Source organism: Aulostomus chinensis, chromosome 3 (assembly GCF_037954235.1).
Source record: "Aulostomus chinensis isolate RoL2024-O1b breed Wild chromosome 3, RoL_Achi_v1.0, whole genome shotgun sequence".
Classification (NCBI taxonomy): Eukaryota; Metazoa; Chordata; class Actinopteri; order Syngnathiformes; family Aulostomidae; genus Aulostomus; species Aulostomus chinensis.
The window spans coordinates 11,922,428-11,941,549 of record NC_141322.1 but is presented as its reverse complement, the minus strand read 5'-3'; the positions used below and the strand labels follow the sequence as shown (position 1 = coordinate 11,941,549).

At 42.2% G+C, this 19,122-nt stretch overlaps 1 protein-coding gene across 7 annotated transcripts in view; it reads right to left on the bottom strand.

Annotated features, from left to right (window-relative positions):
• Window positions 1–19,122, bottom strand: part of magi1b (membrane associated guanylate kinase, WW and PDZ domain containing 1b) — a 133,732-nt gene that overhangs the window by 67,618 nt on the left and 46,992 nt on the right. For all 7 annotated transcript variants that reach the window (XM_086198663.1, XM_086198667.1, XM_086198665.1 and 4 more), the window contains exon 2: window positions 8,953–9,069. In XM_086198663.1, coding sequence (XP_086054789.1) covers window positions 8,953–9,069 — 117 coding nt within the window. The remainder of the gene's footprint in view (window positions 1–8,952; window positions 9,070–19,122) is intronic.

Genomic DNA, 19,122 nt, shown 5'->3' with positions numbered 1-19,122 from the left:
TACCTCAGTCAATGAGCCTGCGAGGGGCTTCTTCTCCTTCCCCTACAGTCCACAGAGCAGCATCATGTCGACAGGAGACAGAGGAAACAAAATCCAATCAGGTGTGGATGAGTGAAAGAAAAACCGGTGCAGATTCACAGTTCCTTCTTCTTTTAACCCTCCCTTCCTCCTCCCGTGCGTCTGTCCTCTGTCCAGCTTTGGCTTTGTGATGCTAAGCTAATGGGAGCTAAGCTAAGCAGAGTCCACACATTGGCTTATAATGCGCTCTGTCTCATACCCACACACACCAATGTCTCGCAGGCACCCACATGCGCCCGCCCATCTCCCCCTCTTGTTCTCTCTCTCTCTCTCTCTCTCACACACACACACACACACACACACACACACACACACACACACACACACACACACACACACACACACACACACACACACACACACACACACACACACACACACACACACACACACACACACACACACACTTTCTTCCCCCCTCTTGGTTGTTCACCCCCATTTCTTTCTTGCTGTCAGGTTTCCTTTCACCCCACACCCCTGTATCTTTTCTCTTCCCCAGAAAACTCATGTCCTTCCACACGCAACACATGTCATCCTGTTTAACAACTCAGCCTTGACCAACTTGTGAGGAGGACAGGAGCCAGGGGAACAGACCTGAAGGTAACTGTGGACTTAAAGGCTTTGCAAACACAGCTGGACATAGAGGAGTGGACAAGAGTGATGGTGGGAAAAAAATGGGCTTCATTTCTATATTGTTCTTAATCATTTGTCACAAGTATATAAATGATGAACACAAGGCCATGCAAACCAACACATAGTCAGTGGGAATTTAATGATCTAATCTTAAAATATAATTTGAGATTCAAGAAAATCCTAATTTGGACTAATAAATGGGATTTCTACTCCATTATCCGAGTTGGTGATAACAATTAACTTTGTAGCATGTAAGCAAACCCAAAAATGCCTCTATCCAACTGGTCAAAATAAAAACTAACTTTTGATCGCAATAGTAAAGTTTAATCAATTGGCATTCATTCCTCGGCCAAATAAACCTGCAATAGACACAAGTATTCACTGACTCCAATCCGCACAGAATCTGTAAACTGCACAGTATAAATTCAAAACCCAGGTGAATGTGCAAACAGGAGTGTCACTTTTAGAGTTTCCAATCTTTAGCCCTTGTTACAAGCAACTGAGGCTCAACGATCAAAAACATACATCGATATGTTTGTGACATCTGTGACGCACAAGAATAAAACAGAGGGGCAACAGTTTGCCTCCTTGCAATGGGAACAGAATCGATCAAGTTTGTTTTGTTTTTTTGTTAGCTGTGAAGAACTCTAATTCACACCACTGAGGTCTATAAAGGAGCACAGTGTCGCTGTCGCCTCTGGGTGCAACAGCTCCAAAACAGCATTGGCTACCTTTTAATTCAACCAAAGCTGAGACTCCGAGGGAAATTAAGTACTTGTAGCTAGGGGTGTGCTAGCATCTGGTAACCCTTTTGACAGTTTTCTTGTATCGAACATCATCAAAAATAAAGGGGATGTCACATCTCCATCCATTGTCTTCAGCTTATTCCTATTAAGGGTCGTGGGGGGGCTGGAGCCTATCCCAGCGGCTCAGGCAAGAGGTGGGGTTCACCCTGGACGGGTCACCAGTCCATCACAGGACCAACACATAGAGACAGACAACCATTCACACTCACAGTCACACCTACAGTCAATTTAGCGTATCAATCAGCCTCGTCCTCTCTTGATGTCTTTGGACTGTGGGGGGAAGCTGAAGAACCACAGAGAACCCACACAGGTACAGGGAGAACAAACAGACTCCACACAGAGCCGGGACTCGAACCTGGAACCTTCTTGCTGTGAGGCGACAGTGCTAACCACTGCACCACCGTATAGCCCGGTTGTCACATCTGTCGTGAGTAATACATATCTTCTGGAGACTTCATATTTGTTAAAGCAGTTGTATGTTATTTCTGTTATTTCAATGTCTCTTCAGAGATCATAATGTATCAAGTGAAGGCTTTTGAGGAATTTAACAAGAGTGTAGCTTTTCTGTTCTTCAGTCAGGGCTTTGACCTCTCTTTATTGTCAATTGATCATTTCGTTCTATTAGACATTTGTGTGACATCGTTTCTTCATCAGCATGTAAAGTTACAGCAATCAATGGGTTTTGTGAGGTCACAGTGACCTTTGACCACCCAAAATCTTATCACATCCAAGTGAGTCCAAGAGGATTTTTGTGTTAATTTTGAGGGAATTTTTTTTTTTTTTAAACTCCCTCCAAGTGATCCTGAGACATCGCGTTCAACGTAATACCTTCAGGGCAGCAGAGGCAAAAATAAACTACTTATGCTGAGTCAAAGTAGCCAAGTGTTATGCACAAGTTAGGAGTCATGGCGTAGGTGTAATTTGTCATGCTCTCTAGGCAGTGGAGCGGGTGGGAAGATCAGCAAGACAATGCAGAAGAGAAAGGGGTCAAAGGTTGTGCGGCACCCCTTCAAATCTGCATGCGCCTTTGTTGCCTTGAAAATGAGATGATGGATCTTGAGGGTTCCAGTCTGAATAAATGTCAGAGCATGTGATAGATGGCTGCGGCCACTGTGGAGATGATACTCCGTAACAGTGGCAGTTATTTCATTTCTGTGGCGTAATATTGCTTATTGTACCCACCAGAGTACTTAGCTCTCTTTATCTATTGTTGGTCCTTTCAAATATGTATTAGATATTTTGTCCACTTTACTAACACAGAAAAATAATTCAGATCAGTTGAAAACAACTTCAACAAAAGACCAGTTATGTTTACAAGATGGCTGAAAAGGCTGATTACAAATTTGTATTCTGTTCATTTAAGGACAACTTACGCTCATGTTTTCAAATTGCCAAGTTGTAAATTAAGTAATGAGGTCATGCACAGTTAATTGTGCCTTTCTCAGACTGAAGGCATCGTTATCTGAAAACTCCCAAAGCAGGCTGGGAAACACAGTATAAGCTGCCATTTCTGCCAATGGAAATCTCTGTCAAAACATTCACTCACATAGAAGCACATGTGCACGTTAGGACATCCAGTCAATAATGTCCACACTAACACATCTATAGCTCCATCCTGCATTGCTGTGCACCAGTGCCAGAGACTGAGCATCACACACTCTTACGATCACTTAAGAGTGTGGAGGTGGAGTAGTTGGAGGCTATGAATCTGTGGGACTCCTCCCATCATTCACCCTCTCTTTGACCGGATTCCTTTGACTCCAGCTAATGGTTTTAGCTTAAAATATCCAAAGCAGCATGCGGCTCTTATTGTTTTCTTCAAGGAGCTTCTGATCTACCTGCAGCATGCTGGGATGCCCCCATGCAAATGTAATCACACTGATATGGATGTTGTGCTGTGACTGCCGCTCTCTCCCTAATACATAATATGAATAAAATACAATACAATATTTCTAGGATGGAATCAAAACAGTTAAAATATAAATATTACAAATTCAATATTTAGTTTGTTGAGAGTCACTCAATATTATAAGATGGAAACAAAAAAACGCTAATCTTCACAAAAGGCACACACACGCCACCTTCATGACTTTTAAATGCAATTGTTAAGGGTATAAAGGTAACGTTGAGCTATGTCTGAACTAAAGGTTACTAGCCTCTTTCACACTGCACCAAAAACGCGGGTGAACACGGATGTTTGGGAACTCTGAAAGGGTTGACTCGGCATTTCAATCTGCGTCCGACGAACCTCCAAGCAACCCACGTGTTTAGCGGCTCTGCTCGGCTCGCCTGCAGTGTGAAAAAGCAACCCGCGTTGTCTCAGGTTTCACGTGACCTTCCTGCCAGATTTTGTCACTCTGCTGCCTGTCAGGCTGTCATTGTGGAAGCTCTGGGGAAAAAAATTAAAAATTAAAAAAATTGGGCTGCGCTACGAGAGCTGCTCACTCATCTCTCAATAAAGTTTTGGCCTCTGCAATAAGATCAGTCTTCCTGTTGATGTCCCCGAGACTCGATTTCACTCCTTCTTCTCAAACAATTTACATGTGTATGATCGTAGGTGAATTAATCTCTGCTTGGGAACTCCCACCAATCGGGGAACCCTAAACGTGAACTGCACAAGCGCGATTGTGTTTATAAACAACTTGTATGGTGATCTTCACATCTTTTTTATCGATCATGGCAGCGCACTGGCAAGACCGTGAAGTCCACGAGCTGCTCGCCATCCGCGGTGAAGAGGAGATCCAGCGGCAGATTTCTGGAACTGTACAGGACACAGTGATTTATGGGAACTTCGCCGGCATTTTGAGACACGGATATATATATATATATATATATTTTTATATATATATATATATATATTTTTTTTTTTTTTGCGTAATGATGACATTGTCAGCGCGATGACGTACGAGAGAGAAAAACACAGGCACGCAGCCCTCTTAGGGGGAGCTCAGACCCGCGTCTGCTTGAAGCTTGAATGCGCCCTAATGCTGAGCAAACGTGGGTACAAAAACCCGCTTCGACACGCCTGTTTCAGTGTGAAAGGGGTATGCTGGTTTCTCTCTCTGAGTCTTAACACTTCCTCTGCTTTTGGCTTGATGACATTAGTAGTTTAGCCACGTGTTAGTAACTGCTACTTTTTAAGACACATAAATGCTTGGAAATGCTAGAGTGAGATATTTTACTGACACATTTTATTCCACTGAATAAAACATTAGTTAGCTAGAATGAACCATTGCCTATTTTTTGGGGCATTTATTGGAAACCCCCTGAATTCAAGACCAGGGAACTGGACTTTCAAAATGCTAAGGTGACGGTTCACTGGCATCCTCAGTATGTTTTTGCTGTAAAACTTGTCAAGCTTCTGCAAAACCATTTAGTGTTTGAAAAACAAGTGACAGAAACTGAAAATCATGCAGCACTTGAGCAGCAGCTGTAAAGATTTTAGGTTGAACACATTTAAGGGAGCATTCTAACAGTCTTGCTTATTAAACGATGGTTTTATCTCTTTCAGCCACTTTGAGAGAAATTTGATTCCATGCCAAAGGTTGTTAGCTCAGGGTCTGAGAGAGCTAACGTTGAAGACCAGTTTCTCTCTCTGAGCCTTAAATCTTACGCATATTCAGCAATTCATCGGTCACCCATCACTAACAGTTGGCTCTAGTTGCCTTGGTAACCCTCTCTCCTCTGTCAATCATCCCATCGCGCTGCTCAAACTTAAGATCGGTTTAACTTGGTACCACCCTGTTCATGTTGCCAGCGATTATTTTTCCCATCATCACCACATGACCATCTGGTCCCCACATCTCTGCTAGCCTCTTCCTTTTTTAATCCTGCTTGAGCTGTAAAATGGTGTGTAACATCCAGACGTATCTTCAAAAAAGCATCTGAAAAGATCATGGACCAGTGCTGTGTCATCAGGAGATGCAGCCACATAGAGCTGTGACAAGAGCTCACAAGAGATGGATGAGGTTTTCCTTCCAGTTGAGAGACATGTCCAAATATGTTTACATAGCCAGAACAAAAACACAGCCACTCATGTGATGAATGTCAAACAGGGGGTACACAAACAGTGCATTTGACTGACACACACTCTTTTCTTCAGTTAGATTCACATCTTGATGTTTTAGCTTTCTGTTTCGAATCTTTCTTCATGCCTGCTGTTGACAACAACAGTATTTTCTGGTCTATTCAGGTGACTATAACACCGATCTCATTCTGTTGACATACTGCTCGTTTGTGTTAGCCTCACTGGTTAGCTGGAGCCAGCATTGATATGAGTGTGTGAGAGTGTTTTTGCTTCCCTTCATCCCCTCCCCTGTCTCCTCTCCGCCCATCCTCCCCCCCCCCCCCACACACACACCCAAACTCCACCCCACCCCCATCTCCATCCTCGCAGCTTCAGCCCCCACCTCCCTCCGAGCCGTCCTCTTAGCCTATATACGGGCCGTCCAATCGCAATTCATTGCACACTCATACGTGCACGTGAAGCGAACCTCACTCATTTGAGAAGTGACGACCGACTTGTCTGCATCACAACAACCACAGCAGACAATGCTGCTGTGTTCCTTTAAGGCAAACAGACACTGATGTGAGCTTTAAAAGCAGGTATAAAGCTGAGAGAGCAAACCTCTCCTGTTCTTGCTTCGATCTCTGACTGGCAGGAAAAATGACAGCAAGAGGGAAAGCAATAGAGAGGGAGAGAAGGAGCAGCAGTGGTGACGAGGGGTTGAGAGGCATTGGCGTTTGGGGAGGGGGGTAAAAAAAATGAGAACAGGATAGAGGGAGTGGAGGGTCGACGGGGATAATGTGTGAGTGAGAATGCTGAATGTGCTGATGGGGTGACCACAGAGGAAACCGATGGACGCCTTGGCAGATGGGGGAGGGTGGGAGAGCTGTGGCTTCATATTTTAACAGGCTAATGGGAACAACTGGGAAGAATTATGGCTCTGTAGACAGCAGAATGGAGGTATTTCTCTGACTATTCAACTTCAGGAATATTGTCTGGCTTTCAAGATTCACATCTGAGTTCTGCACTTTACTCTGAATATTCAAACTAGTTTTATAATCGATAGGTGTACTTAGATTGATTTCTGAACACCAGAATTCTCTATACAGCCTAGCTGTAATAAGTGAAGGAGGAGGAGTAGAAAAAGACTGCACATATTAAACCTGTATACAAATGACAACATCTTAATCCATTCCTTCATTCAAGCTCTTTTCTTTTGCCACTTTCTCTCCTGGAAATCCATTTTCTGAATATTTTGTAAAGTCTTATGGCTTGTTCCGTCACTTCCTGTGTAGTGTTTCATGTCAACATATAGGTTTGCAGGCCAGACCTCTCCTTGACTCCTCATTATAAAGAGTAACAAACATTTCAGTTTGATTTTCTCATTCTTCACACACGCTAAAGACTAAGGTAAACAGATGAAGGTTAGCTGAAAGTACCAGAGGTGGTGAATGTAGACAAGGAGGCAAGAACACTTTGCCTGGTTTACAGGCAGGAGAAGCCACAACCTCCATAGTAAAACTTCTCCATATGTTTCTCCACCTGCTTGCTGTGCATTAATCACACCTTCACACGTCCATGAACAGAGTTCTGAACCACATCTGAACATACGTCAACATGAACATGAGCTGACATCTCACAACAATCCGCACAACCATCTCACTCCTGCACGCCGGCCACACACACGAGTAAAAGCACTTCTATTCAGTCACTGTGTTGGCATCGTCTCAGTGTGAAGAAAAGAAGGGAGTATTTGTTCACCATGATAGTCACTGTCTGTGGCACAAGCAAACAAATGAAGCGATGGCAGTGAATTTGAAAATGTAATATTCTGGTGATAATCCTCCTCCTCCTCCTCCTCGACAAGTGCACGGCAGCACAAACATCTCAGTCCTGTAAAACACACAGCCTGGAGAACACCTTCATGCTCTGTCTCCTGCTCATAACACCAGGGTTTTTACTAGCCGCCCCTGGACCACTCGGTGATTAAAATGGCCAGACCCCCACCCTCCACTAGTGTCTGCCTGACATATGGCAGCGGAGGTAATGCAGATAAAGTCCCCTAAACAAGCCTCCAGAATACATTTAGTAATTTGTGTGAGGGGATCATGAATAAACTAATTGAAAAGCCAGCCGATGAGAACCATTCAGGGAGAAGCTGGCACTTCCTTTCACCTCTCATATATAATACTGAAGCTTTGGAAATTGTGATTAGGTTTGCAGACAGTGGATTATTTTAGTATTCTATAGCAGACAATTGCCTCAAAGAATGCAATGGTATGAAACCTCTTAGTTGCACTTATAGAAAGTTGGACCCCCAAATTGCAGGATTGCTACTTGGCTTGTTGTCATATGTTTTCTTCATTGAGACGTACTGCTGAAATTTACACTTTTCGTCTGCTCAGCTGCCAGACATCCACGTTCCTGGCCTGCACCATGCTTGTACTGGGCCATGCCAAAGCCCACCTCTTCCATACAGAGTCAAACTATCTGAGCCTTGGGAGACAAACATGCTTAGGCAAGTACAGATCACCCTGTCTAATAAGTGAGTATTTCAAGAGTGAGTGAGTATTTCAGATTAAATGAACATCAGGAAAAACGCACAATCCTGCAGTTGGTTTCATCAAGACAACCATCTTCCTTAGTGTTATGTGTGTGTGTGTGTGTGTGTGTGTATATTATATATATACATATATACATACACACTGTATATGCGCGTGTGTATATATATGTACATGTATATACGTATATATTCATATACATATATACATGTACACATTTATATACATATATTTATACATATATACATACACACACAGATATATATATATATCTACATATATATATAGATACACACACACACACACACACACACACACACACACACGAGACACAATCAAGGAACAAGGCCACTTGCTTGGCAGCAGCATTAGAGAGATGAACAAACACCCCAAACATCTCCTTTTGGTTTTATGTGGTGGTCGTCAACAGAAATATGCAGCATGAAACTGCCTTTGTGACTTTAGGAATTTAGCAATTGGAGCCATTCAAAAAGCTCAGTTCCTGGATTCCACAACATTGCCACCTTGTCAAGTAATATTTGAACCTTTTGAAGTTTACTTTACTTTACTTTCTTTCACCGTTGGTTAAAAGAAGTCCAAAAACTTTCCTCACATCCCAAGTTAAATGGTTACTGATCTCTATGCAGTGGCTGTTTCGCATTGGAGACCGTAAGATATTTGTACTGTGCAGGTGTGACAAAAGCTTTAATTTAATTTCCTCATTCAAATAGTGTTGTTTTTTCACAATTCAAATTATATTTGGCTAACCAAATTTAAGACCAGCCCATGTTTATGCCAGGACTCGACCAAGAGAGCAGAGAGGAAGCTGAGGAAGACAGAACAACATGAACGATGGTCATGGACTCACAAGGCACAGCGTGGCGGTAGAGGTTATCTCGGATGGTCTGCTGCAGTTCGTGGTCAGGTGAAGATTTCTGGAAGCGCTGGCTCAGGTAGTGCTTCAGGTCCTTGTTTAGCTTGCTGCCTGTCATACAAACAGGAAAACGTGGCATTAAAACAAGATAGGAGAGAGTAACATTTTGACCCGTTGTGATGTTTATATGTCAAAGTCTGCGGTTAAGTGTTACACAGCCACATAGTTTGGTTCCCTCCTTAAGAAACACACAAGTCTTTGTCCTACAACAACAGCGAAGCCCGATGCTGTTCACTGTGCACATGCCATTGTCACTTGGAGGGGTATCTGGCTGCAGGCTCTCCATCAGCAGCCAGCCAGGCCTGGTCCAAACTAAAACTGCTAGCATCGCGGCTAGAACTGTGAACCAGGCCTCCTACCGCTGAGCCATCTGGACCTCAGACATACATTAGACTACTGAAGGGCAGCACTGCTGGAAAGTGTCTGTGCGCGTGTTTATTTCTGATCAATTCTGTGTGTGTGGCCATTAGAGTGAATGTCCACATTACAGGCCGTGATAAGCATGTGCAAAGACAACACAAGTATGATAACATTAGCAACAGAGCGGAGATGTAATACATATTTGGTCTGCTGACACAAGAGGAAAATGATTTACCTCATGAATATTCCAAACTCTCAGTGTGAATTCAGTGTTAATCAAGCTCCAGAGAACAGCAATTCGTTCTGTATTAGTGTACATTCCACTATTTACTAATGATTAATCGACTATCTTTGCAAGGCTGCTGAGACCATTTTGGGTTGTCTTGGGCAAACAACCAGTCATAAAAGGACTTGGATCCTGTTTCCATGGAAACTGTGTGAAAGTGTCCACATGTGCAAGTGTGTTTAATAACATGATTGAGATTGTTATCATTGTAGGAAAGAGCATTCTGGACTGTTTGGAAGAATAACTGTAGGTTGATATGATACAAATAAAACTGGAGCAGAGTATGCACATTCCACATGTATGAAACATTCATTCATACTCACAGATGCGGCAGGAGCAGAGGAATGAAACGTTGTCAATATAAAAACATTAAGTAGAAGCTGATGGAGTCTCGGTGCAGTAAAAATACCAATATACAGCACAGTTAAAAAATTAGTTGTGAAAGAACATTTAACTGCAGTTTCTGTAACATCCAAAAAGTTACATAAATATATATAAATATAAATTAAAAAGAAAAAAATATGGATGAAATAAGAAAAAAACAAAAACTAAAATAAATAAATATTAACATTTACATTATACAATTATAAAAAAATATATTTCCATGTACAAAAAACAGGTGGTGTAAATTCATGTGTCCTCATCCTTTTTGAAAAGCAAGATCTCATTATCTCATCCTGGAGTCCGGGTCAATGTTAGAGCCACACTTGAGGTAATTCTCTCTAGGCGTGAATGAGATATCATTTTCACAAGAAAAAGGTTGAAGCGTCTCATTGTCTCTGAGAAAGAACAGAAAGTCTGTAAATTTCCATGATATTCCAGGATTATATTCTGGGATGAAGGAGTAATTTGTTTGCTGTGGTGCAAGTCTTCCTGTGTTCACTAGGTGGCGCAAGAAATCACAACCTTACTCTGTGGATTACGTGAAGACAACACAGTGTAATATTGATTTAAATCAATTGATATTTGTCGCGTCAGACTTAATTCCTGTACAGCTTCATGTTCTATGGTGAATATTAATACTGTCGGCTCCTTCACGGTAACACCGTTTAACAACAATTCTTCACATAGTAATGAAGTTAATTTGGTCTACTCAAGGAGATAAGGGTGCATGTTCTGAAGAAACTCAAACAAAAAATTCGTCATTGTTGCTCATCACCAAGGTCACAAGGTATTTCTGATCGAATGTGAAATGGTCAATCCACGAGGAGGAGTACATTAAAGTGTAACAAATGAAAAAAGAAAAGAAAGAAAAAACTAATTTCCTGCCACCAGCTGTTGCCATTGTGACTCGTCTGCCCCAAAATGTATTGGGTTGTTCCTTGGTTTATTTTACACCCCTCCACCAAGTTTTTTTAAGAAAATCCCACTGACAGAAAACCAACGCCACCAAAAACACCGACCTCCATGGTGGTAATAACCACTGTCTGTGCACAGAGCAGAATTAGTTGAAAATCTGTCCAAATTAGGAAAAATTTCAGTAATTGATTCACCTATTTATGTCACCACTATTAGTACTGAGAGTCCTAGTTCATGACAAAGTACACTGCAGTGATATGTAACTGATTGGAGTTTTCCAATCAAGGCTAATTGATCATCATCCACCTAGATTATTAATATCACCACTTGATGACAGTGACATGAAAGGTTGGGCCTCTACTGCGCCGTCTAAGGCCCTCCTGGGAGGAAATCCTGCTCTTGGCCTTGTCCCATCCAGACATATCACTGTGTCGTAATCCTCACAACAGGTCATGAGCCAACACTCAGGCCAACAGAGAGCCTAATACGCACCCTGACGTGCCTCGTACACACACTCGCTGGAGAGGAATGAGCTTCCCCAGCCAACAGAGTGTTGAGCTGGGTGGGAGATCGGTAACACAACAAGACTCCAAATGATCTCCCACCTACGCACTCATGAGGAGGCCACAGCAACCACAGTCCACTGGATAGTTTTAATCCATTTATTGTATAGTTTGTAGAGATCTGACAATTCTACTGTGCCATGACGACAGGTTGTTCACTCCCCCCTGGAATGGCAATTTAATGTTCCTTTATTTCTGCTGCTTTAAATAAAACTTTCTGAACTATCATATTCAAAAGAGGGTTCCCGAGATGGCAACCACACCTGAAATGAGAGACAAAGTTACCACAATGGTTTAAGCTAAAGGGAAGATAAACAGGATGAGGTTCTAAACATTTGAGGTGTCTGGCCTGACCTGGACCTTGTTGAGACCAGTAAGTGACATTCAAATAGCTGATTTTAAAACGTGATATTTTCTCCTTGTCATTTGCAAGGAATAATTCAATGGTGTGTGACCAAATCCAGGACTTCATATTCTGAGTTTTACCCAATTTTCAACGAGTTACTACTGCCGCACGACCCTGACGAGGAAGGGAAAGTAAGAGGCAAGCATCAAAGTTCTGCTGAAGTCCTTGGAGTTCTCTCAGACTCATCAATCCAATTTAATTTGCCATTTCTGTGTGCAGGCTAAATTTCCTTTCTCTTTCCTATTTACTTCTTCAAACAAAAGTGCAGCACCTTAAAGCTCCTCAAAATTAAATTTTTTTCTGGCTCTGGTTTTGGTCTTAATTGGTCCAACTGTTCGCACAGTCACACAGTGCACTGTAGTATCTGAGACATCAATCCTGCCCTTGCAATCCTTATTTTACGTGCAAGAAGATCAAAGAGATTAAGGCTCACTTAAGCAGCTAGTCAGACCCTTCACACAACTACCAAGTATGTTAATAACGCCGTAAGCCCATTAACTGCTACTGCAGAGCATCAGTCTGTTGTGGGTTTGTGTGTAAACAATGAAAAGGCTGTACCACAATAACATTCAGGAATACCTCTGACAGAAGAGCTTCTAGTTATAATTCTGCTAAAATAAATCACTGCTTTGTTTAATATCGGATGGTCTCACGTGCCCCCTTCATGTGCTATCAACATGAATAGTGATGTTTAACCAACTCCAGGTGCCTGACCCTGTCGTAAGACTTGATACAGATTGATAAGCTGGTTTCCATTTGCAATTGCAGACAGGACTGGGTCAGGAGAACATTTGGGCCCCTAGACCACCCACCCGAATCCCTCTGCAAACAGATAATTAGAACTGACATATCCTCAAACACAGCACACCTGGTCTAGATTTTCCATAAACCCCTAAAATAAGCAAGATTTGTGGAAGGAGACATGCTGTCCATGGCCGAATAGAAGTGAGAGAGGAAGGTAAAGAGAAAGGGAGAGGGAGAGACCAGACTCTGTCACAAAAAGACAAAACATCAGACAAAACATCAAATATGGTTTAGACACAGCTGAAATGTGGAAAGTGCCTCTACTTTCCAGGCATCTCCCTTTGAGACCCCCCCTCCCATCAGACATGCAGAGCTAGACATGGCCTGGCACCAGCCCCTCTGCGAGAACTTGACATCTGTATTCACGGCATGGAAAAACCAAACTTTACTGAAACACAATCCGCCCTCTCGCATGGGCCGCCGTGGTGGGAGAGGAAGGGTTTGACCGATTTCTGCTGATTTTGGAAATGGCAGGAGTCACAGACTTGAACAGGCCCTTCACGCTCCAAACAAGTAATGTCATTACATAGCAGAGAGTCCCGGGATCTCGCTTGATTTTCAAGACTTACAGCTATATGGCTAAATGTATGACCTGACTGCTGTTCCTGAAATTAATCTTACTCATGTGTGTACTCTTAAAAAAGTAGCTGAGGCTGCCGATTCAAGGAATGGGCCAAGGCCAAAATCCAAACTTACTGACACATGAACTGCTCTTGTGGAAGTTTAACATGCTGCAATTATAATTCCAGAGGATCACTCACACAGAGTAAAGATTCTTCCATTTCCCACAAAATACTCTGCGCAACACACATGGAAAACATTAGACTATCATTTATAATTTCTGTTACATGTACACAAAGGCCAGGGGTGTCAATTCAGACTAGCGTCCCAGACATAGCTAACCCTGTTTGAATGGAGCTTAATGCACAACAGTGCGAATAGAAAAGCGCCCCCCCCCCCCCCCCCCCCCACACACACACACACACACACACACAATCAAAGCCTCGGTCTCTATGTGACAAAGCAGAATACAATCTCATGCCAGAATGCCAGCCTCGTTCACACTAAGCCAAGTCTGATTTGGCAGCACCAGAATGTCTGGCTGGACACGATTGAGTGTTGCATCAATCTAGCAAACAGTCTGGCACACAAGGTAACAAACTTCAACTGTCTTGTTGATCTCAGGGGACACATTGGCAGGCAGAAGCTATGATTGGAACTGAAGCTGTGTCTCCCTGGGCTGGTTATTGTTAAAATTAGTTGCTCCAAAGTGAGACAGAGTAAAGAAGCTGCCTCCCTGCCGGTCGACTACCAGTTAAATTTAACTATGAGGCATAGCCAGCTAAATAAAGTCTTAAGTAATCAACTCTTAAATGAGCACTCCATCCGTGGCTGCAGTTAATCAGATAATCAGGGCTAATCACCGTTTAATTGATTCAACCAGTGGCAGCTACAGTTAACATTCTTCATCACTCAGATCTGATCAGGGCTTAACCATATGTCCTCATTATTGGAGCAGGGAGGACAGAGAGAGCTCAATCTGACCCTTGACTAGTGATTAGGGATCTTTATTCTGTATTAGCGTCAACTGAATTAGCCCGCTGTGTTCTTTGAGGCCACTTTTGTCAGTGTGGAGAAGCCTCAGATGAAGATGTAATTGATATATTTGCAAAGTATGCAGCGGTAATTCCATTAGAAGCAGTTAAAGAAGCATAAACCAAAGGAAAAAAGTCAAACGGAAGTTTGGTATTAATTGTATTCATTTTTAAACACAATAAAGTAAGTCTCTACAGTTGAATGCTATTCAGAGTCTTAAATGAGAGCTTTCCCCACCTAAATAACTGAAAAGAACCAAATGCTTCATGAAAAGACCCAGGTTGGACAGCAGCAGATCATTTTTATTATCCTCCATTCTGTCCATTATTCTCTCAAATGGTCTATAAAATGACAGAAAATGGTGAAAATGCGACCTCAACTTATGCACTTAAGCATATTTCCGTGAATGAGGCAGTTCTAAGCAATTAAAACTTGTAAAAGTTCCTAACCCAAAGATATTCAGTTACGCACTGTCATGGGTGGAAACTAAAATATTTCATATCCCACAATCAGTAACAGTTGATTAATTTCCAATCGATCACTTAATCAATGAATCACCTCATAAGTAACTGCTCCAAAAATCTGATGTGGGGAAGGCGATTCAAGAGGGAGGACAGATGGGTGCAGTGCTTCCATCCAAGCTCTTCAGTTAGGCTGCAGGTGTTACAATGAGAACACAATAAGTAATTTGAATCGCAAGTTCCACGACAGATGGCTGAGATGTGGAGAAGACCGATCTTTCACATTCTCAGCACAGACAGGTGTGTGTGTGTATGTGCGTGTGTGTGCGTGCGTGTGTCTGTGTCCCTGGCTCCCCTTCTGTTCCTCTATTAGATGTGGCTTACATCACAGCAATGGCCGGTCTGTGTATCCATAGCAACAGCTGCCAGATGAGTAAAGAGACCATGGCGAAGGAGATGGTGGCCACAGCAAGGAATAGTCTGCTGCCCCCATCTGGACTAACGGAGTATTACAAAAACATTGGAGCACTACTCCCAACATAAGCATGAGAGGCAATACTCAGAGCTCACTGATTGTTCCTTCCTGTAGTAAATGTACCATATAGTGTTGTGAATGTAATGTATGCATTTGAATGGAGGCATTTTTCCTGAACTCTATCCAATGAGACAAAGATCTCAAGTGAGGATGAAATGTACTTGGGCATTAAAATAATCTAACATAGATGTTTCACATCATGCACAAAACTTCTGTTTTGTTGGGAGAAAATCAGTGTTTGAAGTCTTTAACCCTTCAATGAAAAGGTACTACTCAAATGTGGGTTTTTTCTCATGAGTTTCTTGATGTCTTTTTTGTTGTTTTGCATGTCCTGTGTGGAGCCGGTGGGTTACCTGCATTAAATAGTTAGTGCCTGACCATAAAGGGGTTCTATTTTTAAAACCCATGTTCTCTTTTCCTTTAATTTTCTTCAGCTGGCATGTGCATCATGCACTCAGTTTCAGTGTGCCTCTGTAACATCAGTCCAAAGACTGAAGATGAAAAGCCGACTCTTGGTTAACTCGGATCTCAGGGTTTAATATTTATAAACGTGCAAAAAATTGTTCCAGAATCTTCCTAGAGAAAGCTATTGGGAGTTGGATAATGTAGTTCTAAGCAGCAGCTACACCTAAGCAACCACTCTGGGGTTGAGACTGTAGGGAGACACCAGCCACTGAAAGCTAATATGTCAATGCTGCTGTGTAACGACATTACTAATTCTTATCCTCCAGCATCTGTTCTTCGTGCAGCCAAAACTGGAAGACACCAGATCCAAGATGGTCAGGAATAAATCTGTGATGGGTTTTTAATCCTCTCTATACGGTCCTAGAGAGCTTACGATGTTTCAGATTGCTTTCATTGATCGTGGTCGTCCACACAGGGGGAATGAATACTCCAGGGATTCACTTCAGCACAGAGAGTGCAAAAAGGTTGCAGCAGAGGTGTAAATTTCCCTGTTACAAGCACGTAAGTGTGAGTCTTGTGGGTTTGGGTAGCATGTGCAGTGTCCATTAATAGGCTGTAGATTTGTCTTTGTGTGCATTTATTTGTAGAAGCCATGATTTATACAACGCTAGCACCTGTCTAATCTAACACACATCCCGATCTGCCGTTCAGCTCTCAGACAGGACACGCGATAGAGCAGCATCTGCATTCTATGCATATTCTTGGGATGATTCCTACATACCGGTTGATGTTCTTTCCCTATTCATGAGGGGTAAGAGGATCCATCAACCAACGACATGCAGTTTTACATTTATCATCCACAAGTAGTAAAGCGAGAGGTACAAGCCAGCCATGACTTTATATACTTTATAATATATATTCTAAAAGAAAACCTCCAAAGAACCATAAGAAAACCTGACTAAACCAGGACCAACACTGCATTAAAGGTTTCCTCGAACCTAACTTTCTATGGAGTGCAGCTTTGGCCAGCTGAGGACCCTTCCATCAGCGGCTCTCCCCACTGGTAGGTGCCACGTTAAGACCAATGAGACGATTAGTGTCCTGTCACACGCCAGCAGGCTCTCCAGTCTAACACTCGTCCCTTGATGAATAACCCAGATAATTACTTTTACATTAAAATATAAGAGAAGCAAGGAACAACAGAATGGACAAGAATGGGGAAGAAAGAACTGGTGAGACTCAAGAATTCTGCAGAATACAAATTGACTATAAAGTAGCGTGTTTGCGGTGAGAGGAACACGTGACTGTGAAAGCTGAATTACGTGTCGATTCACTCACCCAGACAGTGGTACGCGCTCAAGATTTAACACAATTCAATTGTCAGCTAAATGAAAGCAAGCCTTTCTAGTAAAACAAGCAAGCGGAGTTTCTGGATACATCAAATTCATTCAAAGAACAGAGGAATTATTTGAGAATCAAAGATTTTTGTAAAAGCACTTCATATTTCAAGAACAATTAGTGACAAAAACAGCTGTGAACAACACTTGTCTTTTTTGACTTATAAAATATATAAACCACATAACTAAAAAAAACACATTATATGAATACATTAAATGTATTTTTTTAACATTTAAACAGATAAAAGAGCATAAAAACAAAAATTTGCGAAAAACTGTTCAAAAACCCCAGCCTGCTAAGTATCTCAAACTCATCACAGTGAAATAAGATCAAGTAATGACATCAGCAAATTACTCCCAAAGCTATGAATGTATATGCATGACTAAGCTGAAAATGTACAAGTTTATAAGGCCTTTGCAGTTGTGCGATCTATCCCCATAATATCTTCTGGCCTCGCTCCACTCATATCCCCCTTCACGGCCGATAAATGGGCGACTGCTGGGGTGTAATCAGAGGAGGCGTGTTAAGTCATGCCAGGCGCGCAGTGGGTGAACGCTGCACTGACAGACCAACCACTGGTCACATGGAGGGGGTGGGGGTGGGGTGGAGGAAATGCGAATGATGAAAGCTTAATGATAATGACTGTTTTAGTTTATGTGTGTGTGTGTGGAATGAAACGCAGAGGGAGAATCAATGACTGCTGTTGAGGATTCAGACTCTGTCCACTTGCAGCCCTGCTGTTGAGACTCTTCATCTTCATCACACACTTCCAGGCTTCTCACCGGCCACGAGGCAACAAGTCATTCAATAACAGAAAGCAGGTCGGCCACAGTCCGTCTCACCTGGAGGAGGGGGCCAGATCAGGATCTCTGCCACCAGGGGGCAGATGTCATTCAGGATCATTACATGTGAGGGGCAGTAGGGATAGTGTGTGTGTGTGTGTGTGTGTGTGTGTGTGTGTGTGTGTGTGTGTGTGTGTGTGTGTATGTGTACGCACGCGTGTGTTTGTTCAGCTTACTGACTGATCTCTTTAGCAGTAGATGTGTGTTTTTTTCACAAACCCCGAGTGAATGCTGCACATTTGAACTTCGTTGCTTTGTGCTTGACTAATTGTCAAATTACTCAATTAACTGTGAAATCTATTAAAAGAGAGACATAAAGGTGGGGTTTTCTGTCAAACCAAAAGCCCAAAACTATAATGTTTGAACAGAAACAAGAAGCAAGTTTTCTAAAAACTCAGAGGGCCTAGTGATTAAAATGTTTGCACTGGATTTTTATTAATTAAAACATGAATCCACAAAAATTCCATTGTAATGCAAAAAATAATATTAATTTAATAATTATTGTTATGAATCAGCTAAGAAGACACACTTAAATTAAAATCAAGAGATATTTTATATGTCAAAGGAGGTTGCATCATATGATACATGATGTTTAGTACGAGATCAACTAATGAAAAACACATCAACTGTAAAATGTGGCGTGACTGCTGCATTTTTGATCACAGCATTAAGGCTGACGTAGTGAGCTGTTCCTGTATTTAAACTTTTATATCCTTCAATTTTCTTCCCTGTCTCTCCTCCTGTCTTACATGCTTTTCTTTTTTGCTTCTCCTCTTCTTATGTAATAGGAATTGGGAAAGTTCCCATTTGGAAACACCCCACCTTCAAGTTAAGAGTGTTTGCATGATGTCAACAAACAGGCCCCATGGTCGGCCACAAGGAATCTGCTCTATTTCTGCTGTTAGAGGACAGACAAGTGACAAACGTCATCACCCACATAAACCAACACTGGAACCAAATAAAGCTCAGAGGGTCAATAATTCAATTCCTGTATGGACAGAGAGGTAAAGTTAGCTGGAATGCTACATGCTGAAGCTGAGTGTAAAGTCCAACATACATGATGTATGAAAGCTTGACATTTGTGCACAGAGCAAGAACATTGTCTATCTTTCCACAGAAACACAGCCATGTCGAGTGGAGTCAAATATC